General features: G+C 34.2%; 1 protein-coding gene across 1 annotated transcript; it reads right to left on the reverse strand.

Moving 5' to 3' along the window:
• Nucleotides 1-4,374: 4,374 nt before the first annotated feature.
• Nucleotides 4,375-12,032, reverse strand: LOC140151781 (uncharacterized protein CXorf65-like). Its single transcript, XM_072174118.1, has 5 exons — nt 11,660-12,032; nt 7,957-8,043; nt 6,196-6,315; nt 4,941-5,018; nt 4,375-4,702 (listed from the first exon to the last, which is right to left on the reverse strand). Exons 1-5 carry the CDS (start codon nt 11,682-11,684, stop codon nt 4,539-4,541), a joined length of 474 nt encoding a protein of 157 aa, XP_072030219.1. The 5' UTR covers nt 11,685-12,032; the 3' UTR covers nt 4,375-4,538.
• Nucleotides 12,033-18,464: the final 6,432 nt, after the last annotated feature.

Raw genomic sequence — 18,464 nt, forward strand, 5'->3', positions numbered from 1 at the left:
CTATATCTTGACAGTTAATATCATAGGTTTGCTTTGTTAACACAATGTTTAGGGTTCATACCACTAAATCCGCCTGTGAAGCGGTTTCCGGCAAAAGTTAATCACGCCTATAGTCCAAACTTTGCATACAAATTGTGCAAAATCGGTGCAATATTAACAATTTTAGTGTTAAAAATCGTGTTTTACTAGAACTTGTGAATGTGATCTCTACTAATTTGAAAAGAAAACGCAAAAATTTGAGTGATGTTTACGATAATGAGCGCATGAACACACAAGGTCAAAACACGGTTAGTAGTCTGACGTAAACCCGGGAAAATCGGGCCTTTTTATATAGCGCTAATTTTCTCAAAAAGTAGACGGAAAATGTTATGTCATTTTCAGATATGTTATGCAGAATTTTGTTCTGATTAAGATGATATCAAATATATATTTCAAAGCTAGAGGTAACTCGACTTATGGCCTAAAACGTGACCCCTATTTTGCACGTAAAGTCTATGGAAAGCTATTTAGTGTTATGTACCCTTTATACAGCTACAATCAAGGAAGAAATAGGTGGCACGCATTAACAATGTGATGGGACTAGTTCAGTGCAATTAGCATAACTAGATTTGATGAGAAGCACAAGACTTTCCCTTCCCTGCAATCCATGTTGGGGTGCTTGGGGACCCCAATGTCAAAAACTTTCAACATTGAATTGGGGCAGAGGGGTGGTGATTTAGATAATTTAGTATGGCAGAGTGTGCCAACATTATTTTCCTTGATTATAGATGAGTAGAATAAGGACGACTGGACACTTCATACGTGTTAACAAATACTCAACACTGATTGCTAATTGTGATGTCAAAAAGTAATCAACACCACATATATAAACTGCACATCTTCCAAGGTTTCTATTGCCAGGATTATAATGTGGTATTTAATCTTGTTTTGTGCTAGTGATTTCTGTCACCTGTCAAATACTGTTACAAAATGATTTTGGACATCATGGAGAGCATAGCTCAGTAGTTAGAATTCTCACTTCTGGTGTATGAGGTCCCAGGTTTGATTCCCGGTGGTGGAAATCTTGCTGGGGTATTGACTCGGAAGTTAATTAGGAACATCTGTAAATTATTTTATTCCGATATCTGCTCTCCCTGTGGTGCATTTAGAGTTAGGTAAATGAACCATAAGAGAATACGTCCTTTGGAGTGGATGCTGTCTGTCCTGTGTACAGAACCATACCTGTACATGTAGCTTGCAGTAAGAAGATTCCATGTGTTCTAATGGGCTCCAATGGAAATAAACTTCATTAAGAGGCTTTCTTGGGTTATCAAATCAAATCAAATATTTGATAACAACTTATGCCTAACATAATCAATATCCCACAGTCCCACTACCAGCTAAATGTATTTTTATCTTTATCCTATAAATTGTTTCATAATTACAGTATTTCATGAATGTATGGGACATTTTCCCTTCCTCAGGCTTGTTTTCTATCTGACTGGAAGCAATCACAATTGTGATGTGCAATATGTATATATTTATCATATGTTCATATATATCATGTTCATAATAAGCTGTATTCCTGTCTATACTGTGTGCTTTTCTGATGCTTATTGTCTTTATTGTTGTTCCTGTGCCTTTTTCTTTTACTTTTAATTGAGCTGAATGTACACACGAGCTGAAATGGTGTTATAAAATGATTCAAGTTTTTGATGATATTAGTAATGATCATAGTAAATATGATAATGTTGATAATGATATTAATTCTAGACCATTTCTATAATTAGCACTTTCCTGTCGTTGATGGGGCTCACATCAATATCACATTGATATCATATACTATAAAATAATGAAAGTAAAGCAAGAAGAGTATCACATGATTATAAAATACAAAATAATCATGTGATATGCTTCTAGCTTTCACTACCTTATAGTGATATTGATGTTTTCAACCCATCAACAGCAGGAAGATGTCAATTATAGGAATTGTCTATTGTAGGTAATGTATCAAGAGCTTAGAGCCAGAATTAGTGATGTCCATTTTAAGGGCATACAGGTTATTCCACCATTTTAGTATGAGTTTTTAGACTAAAAGGACATGGTTGTGTGTTTAACAAGTTTTGCTGGGATTTTTGTTTTTTCAGAAAGATATTTCAAAATATCAATTTTGAGCTAAGCCAGTACTGATCCATCAGTATGTTTTCAATATGAATCATTGTACACCTACATTATTTTGACAAACTAATACTACCCAGTGGAAAGAAATTCATTTTTATTTTGTATTCCTAACATGAGTGACACCTCATGAAACACATACCGCAACATAGTAATATTAGCATCATGCCAAACCATATTCAGCCTTTTAATTAGCACCACATGGACTAACTTGTCAAGGTGTCATGGGTTATTCCAGTTGAAATTCAGGTAACCCAATTTGCAGGGTGTGTAGAATTCAAATGGAGTCACCCATTCAGGTAACCCAATTTTGCAGGGAGTGTCAAATTAAGGAGGCTGTGTACTCTCAGACATGCATGTAGTAAAAGTGCAATAACTTTGTAATTATTCACATAAGACATATAAAAGTATACATTTTTATGAAGGCAAGACATCAATAAATCTTAATATAAATACAGATTTGGGGTAAAACAACAATTATGAAGAAAATCACAAAAAGTGAGTTTTTGGCAATATTTGTTAGGTACATCATAACAAAAAAACACTCTTTCCAAAATATTTTATTTTGTTTTTAGCTCAATCTGGAGACTCCATTCCAAAAACTTTTTTTTTTTTTTTTAGTTTTTGATATTGGCCTTATTTTTTGAGATATTGACCATATAAGGCATCAAATTGAACTTTTAAAATTCACAAACGCCTATTTGCATAAAATGATGCCTAAAATTGGAAATAGACCAAAATATAAAAACCGTTTCTTGAGTCGATCATGCCTTTTACGATGATCATATTTGCTTACCTATAGATGCTGTATTTTATTGAGTTATCGTGTACCTAAATCATCATTTTACCGAGAAAATGAACATTGAAATAATGGCCGTTGTTAAAAAGTTTGTTTAAAGTGGTCACATTTTGCACTTTCATCGAATCTCGCAGGAGAATGCGGCAGTTTTTATTTTTCTACCTTACATTACATAAACATCGGGTAAATTCACAGCCCCTTGAGAAGTTTGAGTGAAATCCATTCATAACTTGATATTTAAATCGGGGAAAGAACTTGAAAAAAAACCCACATTTTATCAGCTAAAACGGAGCCATTTGACCACTAGGTTTTTGTGCTTCCGTGGTGTTTCCATAAGATGCGCCGCGCATGCAGATAAGCGTCAGCATGTATGCGTAAGCGTATTTATGCGTTAACAAATTGCGCGATACGCAACGCAATGCGTTGTTGCGCGCATGTACCCTGCTGGTACAACAAAGATTTTCTTTCCTTTTCTATTTCAAACACGAGTGGAATAGTGAAATAAAATCCTTAAAATATTGCAGTTGGAGTTTACAAATCTGGATTTTCATTCCTTGTATTTATAAAAAACATAATAAACATATCAAAAAAACTCAATTTTGCGAAAGAAACAATGTCTAGAGTACACAGCTGCCTTAAAATGGGGCACCTATTCAGGTAAACCTATTTGATATTCACACCCCCTTTGTGGAATGTCTTCTATACGGGGTATATGGACTTCAAATGGAATAGCCCAATCTTAGCAGCCCCATTTCAGAGCTATTGAAAATCGTACACCACAAAAAGCTGGACTGAATTTGTGTTATTTTAACTAAATCAGGTGCCACTGTGAATAATAATCCAAATTTTCTTTGCTGCAGCTTAACATTCCCTTATTCAATATTGTACTTTTTTGTTATTATAAATTTTGATACGGCATAGACAACGACATACAGAAAGCATTATGGAAGAAGTGATATATAGATAGCAAATAAATTTGATATGTAAACAATGTACCTCATTTACAAAAGAATTTGGTTGACTCATTTATTTCTCATGTGCTGTCTTATAAAGGTTAATTTGCAAATCTCAAACTGCTACTATATGTTATCAACACATTGTCACCAATATACCAAAGCATACCAACTACCCAAAAGTTAGGCTTTATGCTTTGTATTTATGCCACTTGACACAGAAGGGGTGGGGATTGGTGTGTGTTGAAGGTTCATGTGTATTGTTTAGGGTGTGTTTCACCATGCAAGTTTTTCAATGGTCTTCACCAATATACTGCAGATTCAACAGAGCTGATGAACCTTTTCAATGAAGTGATCTTGCTTTTCTCTTTTAACCAAGCTGCCTTTGACCAGAGTTGCTATGCTTTACAGTTGGTCCGCAAGTATTCCAACAATCCAAAATATATTATCAACTATTGCTGCACAACCAAGGATGCAGCATTTTGGAGTGAGATATAAATTAGAGGCAGTGGCTGTGTTACAATACATGTTAACAATTCCTCAAGTGTCAACAGACAAGAACCAAATTTGAGCCGTAATTCAAAGTTGAACATCAAAATCAACAATATAAAAAATTTCATCCATTTCTGTCATCTTTTAGCTGCTTTGAGACTGTTTATAACCCCGCTGATTTTACGAGCTGTTTTGCCACCATTTTTACGCTTGTCACTACCACGACCAGAGTCATTGGACATAGATGAAACTGCACGACGTAGTTTCTTGCCGGTTTTCGCTGGTCGAGGGTTGAGACGATCTGTAAACGGGAAGAAAACGACAAATTGCATTTTATTTTAATTATTTTTTTATTTTTTTTTAGATTCATAATAATGCCTGAATATTTTTTGTTTTGGTTTGTTTTTTGTTTTTGTTGAAATGTCAATTGCAGATGTCATGGCAATGTTTTGTACAAATAGAAAACTGACTTACAAAATTTAGTCTTATAGTCATACCAGAATTCCATCTGGAAAAATGGAAACTTAGGTTAGACATACCTATAAATTCTTTGTTGGAGTCCATTCCATTCAAAAGTGGTACATATGTCACGCGTACCTCGTTACCTTCATCGAGTTCTAATTATAAAACAAAAAGAAAACAAGTTGTTTTATTCATCAATCTTCTTTATTAACCAAAAGAAAAAACATACAACCCCAAGATCAACTGAGATTTCAGGCATTGAAGGGAAAACACTGCACGCAATTACAAACAGCAAATGTCGGGAAGAAAACAGTTAAATGGCTGCACCACTGTCATGAATTCATATCATGAAATACATCTTACAAGGCATTCTCGGAAATGGTAAATGTACATTATGAATTATTCATAGCGAGTAAGATAATTGTGCTACAGCCTGCATGTAGTGAAAAGACAATTTATGAGGTTTCCTGGACAGTTTGCAGACTAAAATAAAATGATAAGTGACCAATCGAAGAACCAATTATTGCAAGTTTATGAAAATAAATTAAGCTAGTGCACATTGTTCATTATCAACATTCTATTGAAATTATGAAAACATATTCTCTATATAATTGTCCATTATGCTATTTAACATACACTCCCGTGATTATTTATTATAGAGAAACAACTAGATAATGCTTTTTTAAAAAAATCCATTCTATAAAAATATCTGTTTTGCTTCACAATTTTCACAATACACATCCATCTGTTTGCTTTTTTATTCTATCAAAATCATATAAAATTGCAAAATAAACGAGGTCAACACTTGATTCATTAATCGTAAACGTTGCAATAGATTTTTAACTATTAGGAGAATTCAAAGATAAGGCAGTTTCCATAGCAACGACAATTTCCTGCTATATCCACAAAGTTTGTTAACAATTGTTAACGGAAAATGAAGCCTCCGAAACAACAAATATCCAAGTCCGGTTCTCAAAAATACAAGGCTGTTCACAATATTAAAACTAATGTGACAGTTTTTACTGAGCATATGACTACACTTTCAGCATAAGAAAAATTATCCATGAACTAACTGAAGAAAACAATGCTTTACAAACAATGTTACTGTTTTTTTAGTAAATCAAAAAGGCAATATTTATGGATATTTTATCCTGCCAAAAGTGAACGCAGTAACTCCCAAAGATGATTATGCTACCCAAGGTAGCTGCTAACTAGACGAATTATGTGGCCAAAAATCATGGAATTCTGTAGCTTTATTAGACCACTACGGATCAAAATGTTAAAAATCCAAAGTTACACCCTTTACTGTGAAAATGACCATATCTGACTTACTTGTTTCAACGCGTACAAGAATGAATGTACCCCTGTCTGCCAAATAATTCTTGCCATATTCTTGGAGATGACTTGGTAAATGAGCAACTGAACCTGATTCATCGGAAAGATCTACAACATCTGAAGAAGAAACATAATAAAGATGTAGCTGAAATGCAAACGATGGGATTGATCCAAAACGGAACTGTAAATTTGTTGTGTTGTGTTGCGTTGTGTTGTGTTATGTTAGGTTATAGGTTAGGTTATACGTTTTACGTTGTGTAAAGTTAGACAAGACACAAACTTAACCCATATAATATCTTCGTACGTTAACTTTGCAATTTCCTAAATGTAGAACCTTTTCCAAAATATTTTGCTTAGGCCTACATGAAAATACTAGGTCTTATACTTTTTTTGGTCATTTTGAACAGTTAACACAAAAAGTGGTCCCTTTATCAAATGTTCTTTCTAAGTTGGACCTTCCCAGAAAACGTGAACCTCTTTGTCGATGGGGGAGAGGGAGGGACCCTGGCTACGGGTATGCTAGTATCGAATATGCATGTTTTCTGTTTGTTTAGTTTTGTTTCGGTTTGGTTTACTTTTGCCTTCCCTTATAATATAGTATACCGGCTTATGTTAAATGTGTCTGCACGGATAACTTGTATTCAAATATGGATTTATTGACATGATTATACAAATTAACTATAGGTTGAATTTAATGCTGAGGGCCTTATTGATTTTGAAGAACATTATGTTAACTGGTGCCAAAAACCATTAAGGATATTTATTATAACAAATTAAATAGAAAAATGTCAGCCCGTCACCATTACTCTCAGTTCTGCTGCGGATTTTCAACGACGGAATTAGACATATAAAATGCAAAACCACAGATATTTGATTTTGACAGGCTTCAACTTGGCACGCGAGCTTTTTTTTTCATCAACCTTTTAGCTTTTCACAGTAATGTAGTTCGCTAATGAAATACTCGGGGAGCTAGGACCACTTTCTTTGCACCCCCACAGGACCAAACCAAACCAACTTTTTTAGGTTTCTGAGATGACACTAATACATAATCAGGATGCTCCCAAAAATATAAACCGGCCCAAGGGGGGGGGGGGGTAAAAGGTCATCGAATTTTACACAGGGTCAAATTTCAAACTTGCTCAAATTGTGTTAACCATTCCAATGTATTCCTCTAGTCACAAGGATTCATTAAATGTATACTTTGACCTATCTAGGACGTACCGTTCTTGAGTTATAATCAGAAAGGTCAAAGGTCACGTTTTTTGCCTCTATGGGGATCAAAAACATCAAAGTGCTCCGATTTTGCCAAAAGAGGTGTCAAAATGTTAGTTTTGGTTAAACAAATCAAATAAGGATAGGATTGTACCATCTTGGATGTTTCGTTACCTAGCTGACGCAGCAAAATAAGTCAAGTATCATTGAAGCCTATTAACCTTGACCTATTTTGCTGTTGAATGTTTAGAATCTAAATACTCTCATGTGTTTATGTGTCTACTTTGTGTTTACTTTGGTGTTTAGGTGTTTAGGTGTCCTATACCGTTACTGTGTAAATGAAACATTAAACACCTTGCAGTGTTTCAAAAGTGTTACAGAAACCATAAACACTTGGATTTACAAATGAGTGAATGTTCTTATGAAGTCTGGTCGTTCCAGACGCAACGTAGTAATAGTTGCAAAAAGTAAGTTCCAGTATTAGATTTAATTCCAAAACTCTACTTGGATTTACAGTGTACATGGAGTGTACAATGTGTCTCCTACCTTGGTCGTTGCATTTGCACCGTTGTTTGATATTGTTCAGTAATATTATATTCTTGCAATTAGGGTTGAACATTTCGCTGCAATCATCTGTGAAACAAAAAAGATATAATTTACAATGGCCAATTAAATATGCCAAAATTGGAGTATTTTTTATTTTGACCTTTCCATTTTATTTTACGTGATCCACTCTCCATAAAATGATGATATTCTGACATTTGCACTAGAATGGGTTTTTTTCTGCTGCAATAAATTCTTTGTGAATCCATAATTTGTCATCAACTTGACTGGACAAGTAAACGTCATTTGATAACGTTACTTTACTGGATTGATTGGATGATTTTTTTTTATCTTTGACAAATAAATTGTCTAGCTTACGCCTTTATTTCTGAAATTGTCTATATTCTTTCTTTCTCTTTTTCTTTCTTCGTACCCTTATTATAAATATAGTGTCATTACTTAATATTCCAATATATTTGGCTGTAATTCCATTTTTCTTTATCTATATTTATCCTCAGTTTTCGTTTTGTATTCAATATTATTTGATCAATTCTTTTTATTTCCTGAATAAATAACATCAATATAGGCACAGATTTTCCAGTATCATTGTATAGGATTGATTGGATGATGACTCGGTGCATTCATATAGTTATTTTTTACGTAACGTTGCTTTGTATTTTAAATTGTTGGTTCGTTTCGTATTTATGATATTTTGTAAAATTGTGTTTCTGCTATTAATACTGTACAGCGCTTTGAGACTTTTGATGTAAATGCGCTTGATAAGGATAAAATATTATTTATTATAGGCTGAAGTTGTAGTACAACTTTAATCCATTATGATAATTGATTAAATCAAATGATGCTGATATGTAATATCAGATGAAAGATGGTTTGATAGAGAAAAAGTACAATACCATTTTGAAATACCAATGTCATCGTTTATTGTGATGCATTACGAAATCTAATTCATGGTCGGATTTGTGGCTTTTATGTCTTTGTATAAAACAACAAAATTGGCCTGTAGTTCGCCTGTTTGAATTCATTGTACAATGAAGAATGGACTAATGACTTTTATTACCGTTTGTCGTATTTTTTTTATTACTCTAGCTCAATCACAATGATTGTCAAGAGAGTAAAAGTTTAATTTAAAAGAGTAGTTATTTAAAAGACATAAGAGCTGAGCTGCTTACAAAACCACTAAAATGATGACACAGCTTTGGACCTGTTACAGCATGTCCCAAAATGTAGTGCAACCATCGACTGAATTGTTCAAAAGGTTTTAAGTTGGCTTAATTGTTATTATCACGGTGAATGTAGCTAAAATATTCTGCTTGAAAACATTTTTATCGCATCCAGTTTGGATGTTGTCGTTGGTGAGATATGTTATATTAAATCATCCAAAATCTATTTTGTGCCATGCACTTTTACTGTAACAGTATTACGACATTTTCATTCATTCATTCATTCATCTTTATTTCATTCAAATATAAAATATAACAGCACAACAATTAAACACAAACATTGAATGAGGAGGTTCTCGGAAGGCCGGATGGCCTGTATTAAGAACCCCTGTCCTAACAACAACAAAAAGTTTCAAAATAACAACAACAACAAAATATACCGCAAAATGTCAAACAGTCAATACACAACCCATCCCCCCCCCTCATTTACCCTAACAAAAACCAAAAAAAAGCCTGTTTTGTGATCAAGAATATGCAAAAAAGAATTACCGTGATAAATTCAATACTACATTAACTATATTACAGATAATATACAATTAAATTACTTTAAGCCGTACAAGGAAATTAGATAAAATACTAAATGTAATTAAGAATAATATTATCTTTCACTTTGGTTTTGAAATGCTTGATCGTCTTTATATTCTTTATATGTTTCTCAAGTGAATTCCACTTAATTGGGCCCGCTGTTTTCAAGGTTTTATGAGCGAAATTCGTTTTAGATTTAGGAACCTGGTAATCTTCATTATTTCTCGTGTGGTATTTGTGCAGAGTACTCTGCCTTACAAAATACCTTTGAAATGCTTCTGGAAGTTGATTTGTAAAATGTTTATACATAAAAGTACTTAATTCAAGATCATAGGTATCGTAAACATTAAGTACTTTATAGTTCTGAAACAGAGGAGCGGAATGACTTAGGTAATGACTATTTGATACAATTCGAAGTGCCCTCTTTTGCAGCTTGAAAAGTTTATCTAAGTATGTTTTACAAGTGCTGCCCCATGCTATAATACCGTAAATTAACATAAGGAAGTATCAGTGTACAATATAATGAATATAGAATATATTCAGGTACGAAATGTTTAATTTTGTTAATGATTCCTATACCCTTAGACATGTTTTTTGCAATGTTATCGATATGATTTTTCCATGTCAGGTTCTCGTCAATAGTTACTCCAAGAAATTTTGTATTTTTAACTCTTTCCAAATTCGTGTTATCCAATACAATGTTAACACAATCATTATAAATACATGTTTTACGACTTGTACCGAGTAGCATGTAATTTGTCTTGGGTGTGAATAGGTAATAGTAGTGTCGTCTACAAACAAAACAAATTCTAGAACATTGTAGAACAGAGGTAGTATTTACAATATCATTAACATACAGTATGAATTGTAATGGGCCTAAAATCGACCCCTGAGGTACACCGCACGAAATGCTCATATATTGCTTTGTATTGCTTTGTGACAAATAACAATGAGAACAAACTCGAAATAACTGAGAGAACAGTTACAAAATAGGTAAACACTTCATTCATTTGTTTTTGCTTTCTCTTTCTACTTCTCTCTGTTGACATTTATTTGAACAAAGTAATTACAAATGATAGCGTAAATTGGCCCCACAATATTTCAATTTTGGTAATGGGTTAACATTTACAATGGAATCTGGTTTCTAAAATTGCAAATCTTGTCCACTGATCTCTTCACACATTTTGATCAATTTTGAGAAACCTTTTTTTGTAGTTCTAACGAAGGTTCTGTTAGTATAGACAGTTTGGTATATAAATATTGAGTGCCATTGTTTTAAAAATCGATTACGAAAGACATTTGTACAGTGTACTCACTTCAAGTCAAAGTAATTGTTTATAACACCGCCCTGTTATTGTTAGCATTCTTATGCATTGCCTTATTCCCTATTCCAGAAAAATACAGCACTAAATGTTTGGGATTAATTATCCTGTTTTGCCAAATGAAACATAGCTGAATCACAATCCTTTGGTTAGTTCTAACTGGCAATAAAAGTCAACTTTTAACATTTGGCCAATTTTTGGAAATGACGGCCAAAAACATGCGTTTTTAGGGTGTTTTTCATATGCTGTGACTATCAGCAATATACACCATCATGACCATGAGCAGTTTTTGGTTGAACTATTGTTTAGGACAGGATGTATCTACTATCTAAATTAAAGTCGTAAACGAATAGAGGCTAAATTTTCAATAGGCATCTCGGTATCATTACAGCAATAACTTCTCCTAAAAGTAAATATTTAAAGAGTAGAAACTTTCATCTGCATTCACCAGGCTATTTTCACAGATAATTTCAGAACCAACTGGTTCCTTCCTCAGTGGGTAATGGTGTGAGATGCTGAGATTAGTGCCGAAGAAGGAACTAACTGATTCCTTCCTCAATGTATAGTGCCGATGCTGAGGCATTACAGTAACTAATTACAGACCTTAAGTGTTCTTACCTCCAAACCGGACAGTGATAAACATCTTTACTTTGGTGAAGATACTTCTGAATTATGTTCCGCTCAGGGAGGACCTTCTTTGGTCTCAGAGTATGCAGGTCTACAAGCTCTTGTCGTCCTTGGTCTTATCAGATGATGTGATCAGACTTATTGTACGGGTTGACAGTATACTTTCACGTCTAGACCACTATACAGTACTAAAACTAACACAAAATAATAGGCACGATCTGACTGAAAACGTGAAACATTTCCTCACCGACCATGCCAACCGGAGAAGATATTAAAGGTAAAACTGTTGAAAGTTTGTTTAAAGTGGATTGCGTCGACTTAGAACGATATAAACATTCTGACAACAAAGTTTGGTTTTCATTCAATTAACTTTATCCGAAAATTGGACATGAACAAAATGTGTTTGTATTATTGATTGGGGTAACCAATTGGATATCGACTACACATCGACTGCAAAGAAGACAAATGTCAATGTATTGCCCTCAAATCGATGGCTAACTATGACTTATGTCATTGCGAGTTTGGATGTGGTGGAAATCATAATCAAAAAGTAACAACAATGTAATAAATATGCTCTTCATAACATTTCTAAATACATATGATCCTGTGTCATATACTGGGGTACCCAAAAAGGTGGTTTTGTTACATTTTGATGTGCATGCAGCTTGGACTTCAAAACAGTGTCGCTTGAGTATTCCTTCACTTAGAAGATTCAATTTATTAGGTCTTAAATTGAGGCTAATTTATTCTATATTACTCATGTTTTTATCCTGTTTTAAAATAACTTTTAATTTAATCTAATTTCTTATGATGTTTGGCATGAAATGTGCCAAGGGTGGTTGAGGATTAGGGGGAGGAGGATTCGGGGGAGGGATTCGTATCGTAAATTTGATCTAAAACCCCCATTAAAATTTGAATCTAGTAAAAAAGTGTCTAAATGAACTCCCAGACATCTAAACCAAGTAAATAAATACAGAAGGTCATTTAAAAGACTAATACTTGCTCAGAATGATTGTAAATGTGGAAAAAAGAGGCGGGTTTAAATCCCACATACTTTGTGACTGTTTTGCCCGCACTCTCTCATTTTTTAACCGATTTCCATAAAAAAATGTGTCAAAATGCTCAGGAGGATGAACCATTTCAAATGAGACGTGTAGGTAAAATGTGTGAAACGTTTCATTTTTTTACTATGTAACACAAAGGTACCCCAGGTTGTGACACAGGACCATATTCAAAATAGATAGGATCGGTATTGGCACAATACCGGCTTTTATCAATTATGTCAGTTTAGACAAAATCAGATTATCAGACAAAATAGTATTCTGGATTTTAATTCGCCCTTTATCGATAAAGTCATCCGTTATCAATAGTAAAATAATTGAAGTAGGGTATCTAATCTAGTAAGCCTATCAGAGCCACATCTTTCAATATAATATTTAAGTAATTATTAAATCTGAAATAAAAATTACTTTAAAAGGGAAAGCCGGCCTCAGTTGACAAGCAGTCTTTTATTGTAATGTAGGTATCCTTTCATTTGAGTAGTTTTGATGATTTACTCTCTAGTCTAAACGGGGTCTATGTCCCATTTTCAAGTGTTCTGAATTTAAAGAGGTCAATGTTTTGGAAGAAATGCGGCCATCAGTGTTGATTCTTCAGTGTTATAAATCTAGGAGATAAATTATAGCACAGGAGGTTCATTTTGGTTTTATTGTGCAACACCTTGTGCGATGCCCTGACCCCGCCCATAATGCCATCGGTACATCTTAGGCCATCGGTACACGACGTAGTAGTAGAGGGCACTATGGGTTTGGGATTGTATATTCCTACTTCCTACATTAGTGAAACCAATGTTTTTTGTATCCTTAAACCTGAAATGATAAAAATTTGATTGGTTTCATTTTTTATTCCCCTGTGGTTCCACGAGGGGTCGAATGTCATAGTGGGGGAAACTTAAGTTCAAAGTTGTAATGTTTTGAAAGAAAATGTCATTAGAAAATTGACAGGAAAGGCTTCTTTGAGTTTTCTGTAAATTACTGAATAAGAAATGATAGATGCTTGTAAACACTTTTACTTGGAAAGTGTTACACGTTTAATCAATTTATTCGGTTGGATTTGCTCAATGCTGTATCGCATAACATTCAAATAGACGTAATATACTGTTATAAAAAGTAATTGAATTCAAGTAATTATAAGTTCAAGTTCAAGTTATTTTATTGACATCACCAAACAAATAGGTACAGTCAAGTTATACAAAAGATACACATATAGAAAATATAAAAGAGAATAAGTAAATTATAAAACTAAACTATTAAACAAGGTTAAAAGCTTGTAATTATATAGATATAAAAACTATATTCCATAACATTAACAAAGCTTTATCAATCCGCTGAATATGTTGAATGAATCTCGAAGTCTTGATTAAACTACGATTTCCAAGAACAATTATTTAATTTACTTGACTGTGCTGTATCTCTCTTTCTCTCTCTCTCTCTTCTTTGAAAGTTTGTAAAATATATAGAAAATTCACAATTCTATTGAAACTCGTAAACAATTTGATAGACTACGGATGGGCATGAGGCTCGATATTATCAGGCTAACCTTGGACGTGCAAGATGTAATCTTAGTGTGTGTGTCACCGACTCAACAACATTGATGTCAGATTTATTTTATCGGCACCAGAACTGCCTCTCAAAAAACAACTAGACTTAGCTGTGGTATAAGACCACGAACACAGCCGTGTTGTGACCCCTTAATCACCTTTGACCCCAAAATATATGAAAACCCCATAGACATTGGCTAATGTCAATGTATGTGTGCACGTGGCATCACTTTGCCATGTTATTTGTGGCAGAAGGGGCATTTTGAAGGTTTTTCGTTTTATACCGGAAGTGACCCCTTAATGACCTTTGACCCCAAATCTGTGTACACCTTATAGACACTGGGTAATAACAATGCATGTGTGCAAGTGGCGTCACTGTCCTCATAGGGCCTGCACTTTGGCTCGACATTTGAAAGGGGCGTGAATTCATTTTTGGATACGCCCCTATTATAATGAGGTAATACTCGACTCACACACATTCCCTATATTAATATGTATATACATGTACCACATGTAGTCAATCTGTCTGCTTTATCTGTATTGTGCCCCTTCTTAAGCAAATACGGTAGTTAAACACGATTTCATCAAACATTATAACAATAGCTCTTTTACAGTGTGCAATTATCCCGGGCAATAATTGGGCAATAATAGAGGATGTGCGTGAAATTATTGATTGGCTCCATACAAAGGAATTGAACCGGTGTCCTTCACCGTAATCATGGCACAATGCAGTGCATTCAATCAAACGTTGTCGTCAACCTATTTAATCGTATTTGTGCATTTGTTATGTGTGTGAGACGAGCTGTCGCGGTAGATTGCAATAGCTTGTAATCATGCTTTTGTTGAATGAATTTGAGTACTCCGCCATATTTACGGTATGATACGTCATAATCTAGGTGATTATTTGCATTGGATATCTTGAATACGCTGGTGAGGTTGTGTAATAATCGGATTAATGCTATAACAGTAGGTGAATACAAGTTTTGAATATATCGCGTTGCAAAGCCCCATTCAGTGATCCCAGCGAAAGTGAAAAAAAAAAAATCAAATTGTTACTTTTATAAAAAAATTGAATGAAAAAAATTGGCGCAAAACCCAAGAAAACGGCAGTATTGACGAAGTTGAAGCCCCATTCAAATACATGTAGCTAATTTATATATACTGTCAGTATATAAATTACAGATTCACGTAAATGCATTATTTTTGTCTTAAATAGGCCTACACGGCTTAGGGCTGAACCACTAGCAGAAGACACCAAGTTGATGTTTTATGACCTTTGACATTCTTTTGTGGCGAGTGACATGGTCAGTTCAATTCACGCCGAGTGTCCTTGACAGGTTTAACTCTGCTTCGGTGGTCATGAAAGAATTCAAAAGATAACCTCTGCCCCCAACAATCCCAAGCAATTGTCTGAAACTGCTCTTCGGATGATGTATCATAATAACTCAGTCGTCAAATGATGATAGTCATATAATGACCAAAAGATTATTACTGACTATATCATTGAAGACTGAGTTCCGCAGTCTTGTACAAAATCTGAATTTTGATGATTTTTACGATCGTCCGGATGAAAAAAAAAAAAATCACTGAATGGGCCGTTAGTTCCTCCTCTCCTTACACTGGCAATATGGATCAAAGAAAATAAAGAAAAAATAAAGAAAACAAGAAAAAAAAAAAGACAAAGAAAAGAAACAATAAAAGAAAAACAAATATGAAAAGTTCGAACAATATTTGGTTTATAAAATTAATGTGACCGTGATGAGGCTCGAACTCACCACCTTCCGATTTAAAGTTCGAAGCGCTAGTGTACCAAATTCTGATGCCTTACCAAGTGAGCTGTGCTCCTGAGATACGAAATAAAAATAAAATAATACACTGTATACCTGCTTGTGTCGGTAATTGATTTGCTCAAATTCCATAATGGTACAGTGCAACAGAGAAAAAATGCCCAAAATTTAAAAGCTATATAATTTATGACCACTATACACTACACATAAAAATACTAATACAAGGGAATTTCAACGTAAGAATCCAAACAATTAAGTACCAACATGCACAGCTTTGTCCTTATATCACATTTGGGTTTTTAACAAAATGTTATCAAACCTCTACTGTGATTGGCAGCTGCACAAGGCATCTCTTTGATAGCTGATCATGGCCATCCATTCAGCAAGTGGCTACTAACTGACCTTGACAGGCTTGAATGAGCACTGTCATCTGCTACAAAACCATCACACTCTAGGACCTGGTCACTCCATAATGCTACAGCTACAGGGAGCACAGTACTTTGACAATGGAGTGAAAGACTATTATTATTGATTAGGCGCGGATTTTAAAAGTACAGCTCCTATGCGTGTATAGCAAAAAATTGGAATAGAATGTTTGGAATCATGTAACTAAAGTACTAAATGCATTCTGCAAAATGCGCTCTGACCAATTTATAAAGCATTTCATTAGCTTTAATTTGACATATTGTTTGACATATTTGGAATTATGGTAAATCATTAAATAAAATATTTATTAATTAATCAATTATGTCAATTAATTAAAAATTTAATGCAAATATGCATATTTTCTCTGACAGAATTGTAGGATTTGACAAGAGCCATCTTTCTTGTAAGTTTGATTCTTATAACATACCGGTATCGTATTGCGTCCCGTTATAGTTGCAGAAAAAAAATACGCGTGCAGGACACACATACGCACACACCCCCACCCAGAGGATCGTACCGTTTTACAATCTTATAACATTCATTGGCGCTAGTAGTAGTAAATTTCAATTTTCTTTGCTTTACCTCACTTGTTCTGCTCAAAATTAAAAGGGGACATATCTAGCTGACAGTAAAAGCTTACATTTTATGGAAATTATGTTTAACTATTTGCTTAAACAGCACAAAACAGATAAAGCAGACAAATTTACTATACATAGGCCTATACATGTATGGTATCATGCCAGGGACTGTTTAAGAATATAACATTAGATTTATGATATTTACTTCGAGGACTGTTATTTATCAAAAATTTGACAAATATCAAATTTTAATAATTTGTCATAAAATTTGTATTATATCGTGAATTTCAAACAATGAAATTTATTTGATATCAGAAAGACATTCTTCGTATTCAGAATGCAATTCGATATGTCTGATGTCCCACAAAAAATACTATCGAAATGCTCAAAACGCTCATTCCAGATCCCTTAATTTGGTTAATTTTCTTTTCTTGTTTTCTTTCTTTATTTCTTTGATTTATATTGCCAGGGTAAGGAGAGGGAAATAAAAGCCCATTCAGTGATTTTTTGATTTTTTTTCATCCCGACGATCGTAAAAATCATCAAAATTCAGATTTTGGATACTAGACTGCGGAACTCAGTCTTCAATGATAGTCAGTAATTTTTATATTTTGGACATTATTATGACTATCATTTGAGGACTGAGTTCTTATGATCCGAGGAGCAGTTTCAGACAATTGCTTGGGATTATTGGGGCAGAGGTTATCTTTTGAATTCTTTCATGACCACTGAAGCATAGTCAAACCTGTCAAGGACACTCGGCGTGAATTGAAAGACCATGTCACTCGCCACAAAAGAATGTCAAAGGTCATAAAACACCACTTTTGTGTCTTCTGCTATCTAAAGGCCTATGGCTGATTTTGTACCTTTCGTCATTGTCATAGATGTGCTAACATAGCTTGCTAGTGCAGTGGTTCAGCCGAAAACCGTGTGTCTAAGACAAAAAATAATGCATTTACGTGAGTCTGTAATTTATATACCGGTACTGATAGTATATAAATTAGCTACATGTATTTGAATGGGGCTTCAACTTCGTCAATACTGTCGTTTTCCTGTTTTTTTTTTTTTTTTGCCATTTGTTTTTCATCAAAAAAATTTATAAACGTAACAATTTGATTTTTTTTTTACTTTCGCTGGGATCACTGAATGGGACTTTATAGCGCGGATTATTCAAAACTTGTTTTTACCTACTGCTATATAGTATTAATCCTATTATTACATAACTTCGCCAGCGTATTCAAGACATAGGTTATGTAGGGATAAACTGTACATGGGTATAGAAGCCCTGCATGCTTTTATCGATTGGCTCCAAACAAAGGATTTGAACCGGTGTCCATGGTGTCCTTCACCGTAATCACGGCGCAGTAGCCTACAGTCCATTCAATCAAATGTTGTCAGTGTGCGAG

The sequence above is a fragment of the Amphiura filiformis genome, chromosome 5, assembly GCF_039555335.1.
Source record: "Amphiura filiformis chromosome 5, Afil_fr2py, whole genome shotgun sequence".
In the NCBI taxonomy this organism is placed as follows: domain Eukaryota; kingdom Metazoa; phylum Echinodermata; class Ophiuroidea; order Amphilepidida; family Amphiuridae; genus Amphiura; species Amphiura filiformis.